The sequence below is a fragment of the Tigriopus californicus genome, chromosome 12 (genome assembly GCF_007210705.1).
Source record: "Tigriopus californicus strain San Diego chromosome 12, Tcal_SD_v2.1, whole genome shotgun sequence".
NCBI lineage: Eukaryota > Metazoa > Arthropoda > Copepoda > Harpacticoida > Harpacticidae > Tigriopus > Tigriopus californicus.
Window position 1 is genome coordinate 11,799,328 of NC_081451.1, and position 12,711 is coordinate 11,812,038.

At 40.2% G+C, this 12,711-nt stretch overlaps 1 protein-coding gene and 1 long non-coding RNA gene across 2 annotated transcripts; both read left to right on the plus strand.

Moving 5' to 3' along the window:
- The first annotated feature begins 548 nt into the window (after window positions 1-548).
- On the plus strand, window positions 549-4,907 carry LOC131892444 (DNA methyltransferase 1-associated protein 1-like). Its single transcript, XM_059242327.1, has 6 exons — window positions 549-861; window positions 2,781-2,934; window positions 3,011-3,157; window positions 3,221-3,410; window positions 3,483-3,756; window positions 4,422-4,907. The coding sequence occupies exons 1-6, from the start codon at window positions 615-617 to the stop codon at window positions 4,856-4,858; spliced, it is 1,449 nt and encodes a 482-aa protein (XP_059098310.1). The 5' UTR covers window positions 549-614; the 3' UTR covers window positions 4,859-4,907.
- A 2,133-nt stretch (window positions 4,908-7,040) lies between these two features.
- LOC131892450 (uncharacterized) lies at window positions 7,041-7,983 on the plus strand. Its single transcript, XR_009374561.1, has 2 exons — window positions 7,041-7,632; window positions 7,695-7,983. It is a non-coding gene; the product is annotated as an uncharacterized LOC131892450 (long non-coding RNA).
- Window positions 7,984-12,711: the final 4,728 nt, after the last annotated feature.

Below are 12,711 nucleotides of genomic sequence, written 5' to 3' on the forward strand. Positions count from 1 at the left end.
ACCTATGAAAAGTACGCTTTTTCCAAGCATAAACCGGAAAGACCCCCAACAAATCATAGTTACTTGTCAAAATATACGTTGAAAAGAACCAAACGCAAGCTTTTTTGGCTGTTTTTTGACATTGGGCCCTTGGCAAGCTTAGTTTATTGTCAGCTATTATTTCCCCAATCTTGGCCAAGCAGTGCTGCCATTTCGGAGAGAAAATAGTAAGCTGACCTAAATCCTCGACTTATTTCATCATTGACAATGCCTAACTGGAACCCATCAGCCCACCGCCGTTATTTTTGAAATCTAAGAGCATGGTATCATTGCTTGTTCTAGTATGTCTTGCACATTGAACACATGGCTGCCAACGCAGACTACAATCTTTTCAAATGACATTTGGCGTTACTGTGTCCGTCTGCCAGAAGGTCGTCGTTGGGGACAAAGCGAAACGTTTGAAACTCGATCGATCTAAGCCAAAGGCCATACCTTCATGCTTATCTCTTTCACACTGGCCAGTTTGGTCTTAAATCGCCCTGGTTTTGGCAACGCTGACCTGGCGTCCTCAAATTCCCCTTCACAACAAACAAAACCAAGTGCAGTTTTGTTCCGGAGTGTCCCATGCAAAGAGGATGGCTTCCTCCGCGGATGTGCGTGAAATCATGGGTTTAGGTCCGGCGGGGGGCACGCCTGAAGGCGGGGGCGGGTCCATGGTGACCAAAGAGATGATTCTAGCCATGGATCGTCCCCGCAAATCGGGCAAGAAAGAGGTGGCGCCCAAACGTCCTGAGGGCATGGCCCGAGAACTCTATAACCTCTTGTACAATGACAGTAAAGACGCCCCGCCCATTGTGCCCACAGACTCAAATCGAGGACTAGGTCAGTCAATCAGTCATCAGACTTCAATGAACCGCTTTATTAGTGGGCTAAAAAACGTTCATCTCGACTTGAAAATAGGTTTAAAATGATGGGCTCTAGGGGACTTGAATCCTATGCTGATCTCTTCCATATATAGAGTTATGGCTGCAATTGAGTCCTGAGTCTGACCAGGCTTGGTTGGACACATTATTTAGCATTTCATTGGTTATCTTCTATTGCCATTTTATTTTTGGGTGCATGTAACCGAATGACAAGAACGACACGTTATAGTGAAGTCGTTCTGAAGCGACGAGATCATTGGCATAAATGAAGCCATATTATTGTGAGTTGTGGAATGAAAATCACTGAAATCATCCGATGTTTACGATTCATCTCAATTATTCTCCCTGAACCACCCATCCCATGATTCTTTCATTTGTTTGTTGTTTATAACACGCAAGAGTGTAAAGTGAGTATAGGCAAGAGAAAAAAGGAAAAAAAGGAGAAGATTGTGAAACTAATTTAGAACAGCAGCCGACTAAATTAAGACATGGGTGGCCTTTCTTATGTACGACGTCAAAACAAGACCCGGGAGGAACAGAAATCCAGCTTCTTTAGGGCCGTTTTGCAGGAGGTACAAGAGGACGTCTGTCGAAGTTCCAACGGCAACGCATTCCAATACTTTTTGACACGAATGGCAAAGAAATGGCCACGACACCTCAAGTCGAAATTATCCACTGTTTGTCGCCCTCTCAGTGAGGAGCTTATGAGCAAGAACTATGTCCAGTTCAATTCTTCGCTTCTCCAAGGAGACCAAGCCTAGTGTTTCAAGTCTGACGCAATATGGCAGGTCTCTGCCCTTGCCCGGCACTTTTGTTCCCCGTCTCTGCACAGACTCAATCGCACGAATATCTTTCTTTAACACTGGACACCACACTTGGGTGCCAAATTCCAACCAGGACCGGACGTCGTCTTGAACAACTTGCCCCAGATCTCACCACCCCTTGTTATAAAGTGACGTTTAAGCAAGCCTAGAATACGATTTGCTCTTACTTTCACGTCTGAGCAATGCCTGCTGAATGTGTTTGTCGGTTCAAAAATGATTGCAAGATCCTTTTGAGAGACATTTTGGACAGGAGGGAACCATTCGTCATGGAGTAGGTGAAAGGCCTGGAGTCTCTGCGTCTTCCAAAGCTCATAAACGTGCTTTTCAGGGAGTTCAGTCCCCTGCCATATACCGAGGTCCATCCTTCAACCGCTGAAATGTCCTTCTGAAGAGCTGGCACGTCTTCTAGGTCATTGATCTGTCGAAAGAGCTTCACATTGTCTGGAAACTTCAACATCCTCGATACATGCAAAGGTTGCAAGTCACTCACATAGACGAGAAAAAGAAGTGGTCCAAGTACACTCCCTTGGGGAACACCAGATTTGACCGGTTTCCACTCAGAGCCAGTGCCATTCAGAACCACTCTTTGTCCTCTTCCTCTTTACCATGCTTGAATCCAGGTTTTCACTTCCTCAATAGAAGTCCATGGTCGACTTTGTCAAAGGCCTTCGAAAAATACAAATAGGTCACATCTAGATCAGCACCCATGTCGAGAGACTTTGTGACAGCATCTTGAAAGACAAGGTGGTTTCAATTGTGGTGAGGGAAGCAAAGGAAATCCTCTTTACTGACAAGTATTCAGAGAAGGTACCCAGGATGAAGGGTCAATAGCAGTGACCGCTGAGGCTTAATATGCGTTTTCCAGAGCAGTCTAGATTAGTGCAAGCAATATCATCTTTCTCGGGCTCCTTGATTGTTCAATTTGTTTGGGAATGTGCCGTTGTTGATCCTGCAGCAAGTTTTTAATCAAAAGATAAACAATTGCGATGACTGCTCTTCCAATGATTAAAAAAAAACTTGTTGGCCCACAAGTAATACAAACCTTCCTATTTAGATCAAGGCTATAAGTCGGTCAAGGCCAAATTGGGCATGCGAAAGGTGCGCCCATGGAAGTGGATGCCCTTCACCAATCCCGCTCGAAAAGACAGTCTTGTGCTTTACCATTGGCGACGAGGACAAGACGAGGGCAAGGAATATCCATTCGCCAAGTGAACTACCAATCAATTTTGAATCATTGGATGCATCTTCAATACGACCTCGTTTTTTTTTTCTTTTACTGCTAAGGTTCAATAAGAGACTTGAGATGCCAACTTATACGGATATGGAGTACATGAACCATCTAGAATCTGATGGCTGGACCAGAGAGGAAACCGATCATCTCTTGGATCTCTGCCAGAGATTTGACCTCAGATTCCCCGTGATCCACGACAGGTGAGCTATTTAGCGGTCAACCCTCGAAGACCGTTTACTTTTTGCACACTGCTTTTTGTCCAGATATGACCGGCAAACCCACAAAAATCGAAGTATAGAGGATCTCAAGGAGCGATATTACGGATTATGTGAAAAGTTGGAAATACTTCATGCGGATCCATCCAAAGTGAGCAAACCCTACGTTTACGATGGAGAGCACGAAAGGAAACGCAAACGACAACTCGAGAAACTGTACAATCGAACTCCGGAAGAGGTAGCATAATCTGTGGACTTTTTCATGATTCTTTTTCGAGCATCGATAAAGCATTGTCTTGTGGTTTTTTAGGTGGAGGAGGAAGAGATGCTAAAGAATGAGCTGAGAAAGATCGAGGCCAAGAAGAGAGAGCGGGAGAAAAAGACACAGGATCTCCAGAAACTGATTGCTCAGGCCGACTCCACAAGTACCATTAAAACTGACAAAAAGACCCAAAGTTCACCCTCCACTCCTTCAAATAAGAAGAAATCGTCGTCCTCCCAGAACAAGAATGCAGGTGGTTCCAAGGACATCAATTCAATGGAAGCGGCTGGTATCAAATTCCCTGATCAAAAGAGTAACCCAGGTACAAGAAGATATTGCTTTTATGAAAATTGGTTGTTTATCAATTTAGTTTTGACTCTCATCAATGTAAAAGAATTCAAAACGCTAGGTTTGGCTTTGAAAAGTTTTGAGTTAAATTATGCCTTGGAAAATTGTCGACATCAACTAAAACTTCGTATTCAATGGTCGTCTCTTTCCATGAAACATATTCAAATTTCGATTTCAAAAACTAAACGCCTTGATCTTATCAGCATTTTCTTCCAATCTCAAATCGAAGCCACATCTGAAAGGCCTTAATAAAGTGTTCGCCAGATGGTTAATTTTTTTTAATATGACTGCAATGAGGATGAAATGCATATGAAGAGATAGTAAAAGGCCCAAGAAGAAAAAAAAAATGTTACTCCATTCTAAAAAACTTCAACAAGTGCGACATGGTGCAAAATGTTCATTAAAAATGGATGTTCACTAGACACGTTTTGACATTTTAATGGCTTATAGGATATGTGTCTTCTCATCATATTAGCTGAACTTGGCCGCAGGAGTCTTGACCATCTTGACTTCTTATCCTGATCAAGATTCATTTACCTTCACTTCTTAACGCAAAAAGAGCAGCCATTAAATAAATACCTACTCTGAGAGCAATTGTGACAAATATTTCAATCGGGTCTTTTTTTATTTTCATTCAAGGAGTTGCCCTGAGGTCCCAAAGGATGAAGTTGCCTCCCAGTGTAGGTCAAAAGAAGAGCAAGGCCATTGAACAGCTCCTCCAGGAATTGAAAGTCGAGCTGCAACCCATGCCAACAGAGGAGATCTGTTCAGAGTTCAATGAGCTTCGAAGTGACTTGGTACTCTTGTATGAGCTCAAGAACGCCCTGGCCACCTGTGAGGTCGAGCTGCAGACCTGCAAGATGCAGTACGAAAGTCTGTGTCCAGGAAAGACTCTGGAGATCCCGGACAAACTCAAACCCAACCCAACCTTGGCGTTGATCAAGGGAGAGAAGCCAAGAAGTATTTCGGATGTCATCGACGTAGTTGGGGCAGGGGCCACGCCTCCCATGAGGAAAAGAAAGGCTGCCCTAGAGCAGAGCAATGTACTCAAGAAGATCAAGAACAAAAACTACTGAAACCAGTGTGCGTTACTTTGGAACAATATACAAATGTTTGATGGATGAAGTTTCCAAGTACATCGTTACCTTTTATCAACGACAATGATCAGCAAATGATGACATCTATTTATTGCACGTTGAGCTCGTAAAGAAAATTATCAGTTGCAATGATTTGAAGAGCGTTTTCAGATGTTGGTGAGCAATGGGGTGTCATTTTGAAAGCCTCAGTAGGAGGTTTGAGAAAGAAGGCCAAAACCAAAACCATGTTGCCTTAAAACGTGTTTGACGTATTTATATCTGTCGAAATAGCCCTAGCAACCCGAAATAATGTGCAAACGAATGGAGTACAATCGAATTTTTTAGTTTTTCAAAAGTGTTACTATACATTCGACTCGAGGGCGAACGGAACGGTAATGTATGTTTTGTGGTTTTTATGCTGATCTTTTGGCATATTTTAAGCTCTTGCAGACGCCTTTCTTGTTCACTTTTATTTTCTTAAAAACGTTTATTAAAAAGCTTTACCCTATTAGGAGGAAAGTACCCAATCGCAACTTTGCCGTTTTCTAGCTCGCAAAGCCTTTAGAAACAACTCATAATTACTCAAATCAACTATGCTCAAATTCAATTAGTCTAATTAATAAACTCAAATCTAAAACATCACATTGTCGAAACATTTAAAAAAAACTGTAATTTTTAAAAACCCATTGGATGGAAACTAGGATCACACCAGCACTTGAAATCAATCGAGTATATTGTATTATATTGTATTGTATGTTCATCCATTCCAACACCAAAAAGTAGGCGATAGAGGAATATAGGAATAAGAGGTATATGAGTATATGATCTACTTAACGTCTACTGAGTTTAATGGGATTCAATGGTTCTGTTCCCAAGCGTGCCTTGCACTAAGATACTTCGTTACATGTAAACTCCAAGTCCTGGACTATTGATATACTGTAGATGTTCAATATCACAACAGTCGAGCATTACTTTCCTTGTTTTAGCTTATTCGCAAGATAGCTCAATATCCCTTAAAATTCTAAAATTCCTCAATGATTTGGAGAAAAAGAACTCAACTTTCCCACTAAACCGACATTTGAGCGCAAATTCATCTTTACCAACAATGACGTGTCAAAATTTGTCGAAAAAACACTTTGTTTTCAACATATATTAGATTGCTATGTTTATCTCCAGACAAAGGTCAAATTTAATAGGGTAAATGATACCTAAAGCAAAGATGAAAACTATTTGCGTATAGACTGTGCTACTTGATGAAACACCTCTGCAAGAGATTATGACTGAGTCATTGTGAAATTTCTCACATTACAAGCATACTTTTCCCAGCACTCTTTTGCTTTCTTTATTGGTTTGCCATTCACGGTCTTCAAAAAGCCTTATCAACTTTCCAGAGAAATTCCAAAACACAGCTTGGCATTTTCTACCTCAAAAAGTCGTAGGGAACAACTTCGACTTTTTCTTTTTTTGCTCTATGAAATTCTAGCCCACATAAAAACTTAATTTAATTATAATCCTTGGGAAATTGAATCAACATGTAACCGGAACATTTTGAAGCTAAAAACGATGACATTTGGAACACTAAATCCCATGCAGTAGTAGAATGATAAATATTTCGGAATTTTCTCAACTATCACAAGCAGAAGGGCCCTAGCTTCACGGCTACTGTGGGCTCATTAAAAATTCAATTAAAATATGACTAAGAAGCGATGAAATAGAAGATATAATAAATCATATTCTAGAGCTAACTAAGTGTGTTCTTAATTTACATTGAGTAGGCTTTTGAAAATTTTAGTTTTTGTAATGTTTTTAGGTATGTAAGTTCATTTATGTGGGCTAGAATTCCATAAAGCAATAAAATTCAAAATTATAGTCCCCTTACCCTGCACGAAATATGGATTGGGTTCTACACTTCAGAAAGCGCTTTGTGAGTCAGCCTCGGCAAAGGAAGGGCCGATTGGGCCGATTCTTCTTTATTGAAATATAATGTGTTTGTGTCGTTTTTGGCTAACTCTTTCAAAATCTTATGTACAATAAGTGACTTGGGTCACACAATGTCCCTAAAAGAAATCGTTTTTACAGTTTGTCACAAGCATTTCATTTAGCAATCTACCGTGCGTCTTCACGTTTTGTTTGGGTTGTCTGATGTTGCAAATAAAGGTCCTCGGGGAAACAAGATAAGATAAGAGGAGAAATATGAGATATAAATATTCTGACTCATGTAATGATGCATTTTAGTTTTGGCAGCATACAACTAGTTCAATCATTCTGAAATCTAACACTTGGCCAGAGTGCAAAACGGAGAGCATTGGTGCCACCAAGAAAAAAAAGGTCCAAGATCCAAGGTTTGGTTCAACCCCCAACTTTAAAAGAACCTGAGCCATAACAACTCTTTTTATGCCTATCTCTACACAACTAACACAAAAAAACTATAAACTATTGATAAAAAAACGTATTTGATATAATCATTGCGAACTTTCGTGAACAAACGAGCAATATCATTGTGACTGAAATCAACAGTGATGGAAAACAACAGGTCAAACCTCTCTTCCAAGTCCGGGCTTCAAACGCGGTTCTCACAATCGGCCAGAAACAGAGCTGGTCGTACTAACGCCACCACGCCCATTCCACCTTTAATCACAAGCAGATCTAGGCTCACAAATCGAACGCCCACAACAACAATCCCCGGACGAAGCAACACCTCCAGGCAGATTATCCCATCAGCGCCAAATAGTGGCAATGTGGGCCGTCAATTGCCCGCAAGATCACCACGTAATGTATGTATTGGCTATATACAAGTCACCACTACCAATCGTTGATTTCTCATCTTATTGAACAGGCTGAGGCAAGGAGGAACAGCACCCGTGGGATGACCACCACATCCGTTGCCAATGGTTATATTGGTCATCCTCACAACTGTCCCATAGACCTCAATAGGCCTCGGCCAGGAGTTGCAGGCACCAAACACAAGAAAAAATAGAGCTGCACACCCACAACTCATAAAACGAAGTATGGACGGGAAAGATTACTACAGATACCATCCAAAGGGGTTTGGGCTGGTTGAAAACGTTCAAGTACCTACATGTGCTCCGCCGAAGACAATAAACAGACGATGAAAAACAAGACGAGATACAAAAGGCATTGTTTGACAAAAAGGCACAATTAGGCAATGTGAGAAATGAAATTTCGCTCAATGGTAAACATGAAGGTCCAAGAGGAATTTAGGTCTGTTCCACAAAAAAGGTTTGCACAAGATTGACCAAGTTCAAAGATTTTTCCTTGAGGAACTACATTTTTACATGGAATCCGAGAGATTTGCCCAATCCGAATGAAACTGAAACCGAAATTTTACTCGGATCCGAGATATACTATTTGCTTTATTCGACTTAAATCATTTTGCCGTAAAAACGTTATGAAATGCCAAGATTGAGTAGTAATCAAATAATGTCGAGTCTTGCAAAAAAAATGCAGATTATTGCAGCAATGGAATGAAATTGTCATTGATTGAAAAGTAAACTACATTTTGTCACAAACCTTCATTATATTTCGAATCAGATCCCAAAATGTACTTGAAGCGTTCATATTCCGCTTACCTTGATTCATTCAATGACCTTCTTCCTTACACTTTATCAACAACATCCTTGCTATTAAATTTATTTATAACATATCGAAAAAAATGACCATTGAACCTCCATAAATCAGACCAGGTTTTGAAACCTAAGTTGTGCAATCAAATGAAAAAAATAACAATTAATTATCAAAATGGTATACAAATAGTTAATTGAAGGGCTTGAAATGTTGGGCAATTTGTCTTTCATTTTCCCTAAACATGATTCTAAAGCCAGCAAATAGCCTACTTTCTTCTTAATTTTGCGGCTCTGTATTTGTGTGGAATTACTACAAAAATGTTCAGATTATATTTAAGATTTGATGGTAAAGATGGTAGATTTATCCATTGTTTGTAACTGTAATGTTCTTTTCTGAGAGTCCTGAAAGAAGCAATTTCCAATACAAACTTAAATACATTCAATAAATCCTGAAGTTTTGATTGGGTTTGGATCCGAACCCAACCCGACTTTTCCTCTCCTCAATCCGAATCCGAACAAACAGCTCAATCCGATCGAATCCGAATCCAATTTTTTGCCAATCAGGACCCGAATTCGAAAATGTTGCTCACTCCGATCGGATTCTAGAAGTCGGATCCGATGCACAGCTCTATTAGAAACATTGAGAGAATGAGATGGCTCTCGTTTTGGGAGGGACTATAAAAGTTGAGACTGTACAGGGTTAAGAGAGGGTACAAAAGTTATCTGATACTGTACGTTTTCAAAAGCATCCTTGAGCTTTGTCCCAACCCAGGATTTAGGGTCAATTCTATTGACCGTAGAGGCTTAATGTGCGTTTTGAGAGCACCTTCAAGTCCTCGAGAATCCAGGCTAGTTCGAACAAATGAAGTCCACTTCTCTTCTTTCTCGGGCTCCTTCATTGTTTAACTTGCTTCCCTCTAATATTCGGAGGGCTTATGTAGGGGTTGATCCAGTAGCAAGATTTAAGTCAGACTTGGACAAGTTTTTGACTAAAATCCGGATCAGCCTTATATTAAAGGATTAGCCAGATCGACCAATCCTAATTCGTTGGTCGATCGTAAATATGTATAGATAAAAATCAAGTAAAATAAATAATCTTCTCATCTTGAACTGCTGAGATTCCAATCTCGGTAGCGGTAAGGAAGTCCGCAAAAAAAAATCTATCATTTTTTTGGTTTGTGTGTTGGCTAAAGTATTAGTTGAGTCATTTGCTCTACTCCTTCTGATCCAACTCTATTTTTTTTTTTTTTTTTGAAACTCTTTATTGCGAGATGCAAGTCTCATTGGATACCGATATTTAGATATACCATATGTGATTGTACGTACAGTTTTTGATGACATCATGTGATTTATTTTCGTAAGGTCTCCATTCCTACATTGTTTACGTCGACCGATTCAGTGGCTGGCCAAATATTCATCGTTGGAATCAAGACCCGTCTTCAAGCAAAGTGATCGCAATTTTGACAAGATTCTCTTTTTCCGATTATGGTTTGCCATTGTCATTGAGGAGTGATGGCAGACCACAGTACAGATCAGACGAAATTACCAACTTCATGATTGACTGGATCGTCCGCCATGAAATCAGTTCACCTCATCATCACGAATCATCGAACTGCTGAGATTTTCAAACTTTCCTTTCGAGGGCTACTGATGACCAACTAGGCCGGGCGAATTTGATGACGAGAACCTATTTTGATCATCTTTTGAATACTACATCAATTAGATGAAAGAATGCTGAGCTTCCGCAATCTTCCACGCAACGTTTTGAGTTATTTTTCACCCAACTTCAACCTCTATTACTGCCGCGGAATTTCAATGGCCTCTGCTGATCTTGATATCCTTGGCATTTATTCCTTTTTAATAGCCATGTAGAGTAAGGTACTCGCACAGTGATCCAATTAGGAATTATTTAGAGGTTTTAGTTTAATCAAAAGCTTCTCCAATCTTGGTTGAATCCATTGTCTTTTTAACGCAAGCAGTAAAAAGTACAGACCGGAAAAATATTTTGCTTTTTTATTCAAATGTTTTATTTTCATTTTGTCAATTTGCTTAAAAGATTTTGCTGAAAACGGCCAAATATTTTGTTTTATAATGTGGTAAATAGATATTAGTACCATCATAATTTAGATTGACATAGAAGGTATATTTAGGTTTTTTGCTGAGGCTCAGAATTGTAGTAACATTGAGTGACAATAATCTTGTTTATGTTTTTTTCAGTCAAGTTGTGTCTTTTGTCACTCAAAATGTCTTTATAACTTGAGAAGAAGCGCTCCACATCAGAACTTGTGCCGGGACAGTATTTCAAATTTGCATCATCTTCAGGGACCGTCCCATCAGGCAGGCAATTTCCCTGCCCTATTTGAACCAAGGCAATCTTCTTCATCAACCCATTGTCCTTGTTTCTCTTCATGATTTTTTCAGCTTTGCTCTCAATTTTGCTCCCTTTTCTCCAGGTATCTCCTCATCCTTAATCTGAACATTATCCTTTGGTTTCCAGCTGTCCAATAGTTGAAGGGAGGAAAGAGCCATGAGTTGCAAGAAAAACAAGATCAGTTGGCAGTTGCTCGCTCTGAAGAATGTTTTGCGCATCTTTAATTGCCACAGAATCCTCTGGATCAAGCTGACTCACAATGTTCTTCACAGCATCAAAGTTTTTCGGGTAAAAAACAGCTGCCTCCACCCAAGATCCTCAGCTGGTCAGAATTGGAGATGGAGGAAGTGGTAGGTGGGGGTAGTTGTTCTTCCATGTGGCAATGCGTGAAGGAGCCTTGCAGAAGACTTTTTTAACCGCAGATATCAGGTGATTCACAACAGGGAAGAATTCGCGGACCGTCTCTGTTAGCCTGCGCAAGGAATGAGCAAGGCTAGTAAGGTGGCACATTTTATTGCTGTCAAAGTTTGGCCATAGGTCGAGAAGAGACCGGTTGATAAGTCTTGCAATGGCAGCAGCATCTGTCTTCTCCAAGAAAGTGCATGCAATCAATATTGGACTGAGATATTTTTCTTTGTCGAGTTTCCCAATGAGCACATTGGCAACATATCTGCCTACCACATCGGTAGTCTCATTTACGGATACCCAAAGAGGAGTACCTTTCAAGTCTGCTTTCTCTTTGCAAATGATATTTTTGTGACATTCATCCAAATACTTTTTTTCTCAAAAGCGACCCATCAGGAATGTTTATTCCAAGGTTCGACTCCAAAAAATCCGTCAGTCGTGGATTGTTCAACTTTTGCCATGGGATGTTTGCTGTGAGAGAGATTTCGCACAATTCTCTTCCAACAGCATCAGAGCGGGACACTTTTGGTTTGGAAGTAACCAAGTCTCCCAAATTTGCTTGAATTTGATTTCTTGTTCTTTTTAGATTTTTGTTTTTGCCATGCTTTTCTGACTTAGAATGCTGCAAAAGCTGACATTTTTGTTCACCAGCAAGGGTCTTTTCACACATTTTGCAGTAGATCTTTTGTTGATCAAGATATTTAAACGGATAGTCGTCCCTTTCGTTTAGCTCTTTAAGCCATTTTTGCTTGGTAAATGACGTTCTGGAGGCCATTTAAAATCAACGTCCCAATATTGATCGCTCATTATTCATCGATAACAGGGAAATCGCGGAGGGGCCATCACCAGATCCATCCTCACCTCCCAATCCATTGGCTCTGACAAGATTTCTTGCTCTTGGTCCATAAACGACTATAGTGGAAGGATCATCAGCAGGTCTGCCCTTGTCAGATGCACCATCAGTGTTTGCATGAGCGCATGGGCAAATCGCAGTAACCTCTTCATCGGCACCATTCGCCTGAAACTTGCTTTGGACTCCAGTACTGGCCAGAGCCAAAGTCAAGAGAAGACCGAACAACACAGAGAACCTCATTGTTATTTTTTCGAGACAAAAAAAACTGAAATTATCTTACGTAGGTGCAGATCAAAAAGTGAGCTCTGAAAATAAGTGTTATGGAAAATAGGTAGTTGAGGCAAAAAAAATATCTTCATCAGAAAATGGGAGGCAACTTACTGTCTCAGTGATTGGAGCTTCCAGAATGGATTCTCTGGCTGGAAATTGGGTCCTAACTTATATCAAAACAACTGTCAGAGATACACGTGTCCTAATGTATTACTTTTTGTCTATTTATAAAAACTATAGATACTCATGAATCATGACCTTATCTAGATTTGCATCAGCCAAAAGATACTACAAAAATCAAGCATCTTCCATTATTTGATCCCGAGATGTCGATAGATGGACAATTCGACAAATATTGAGACAATAAGAA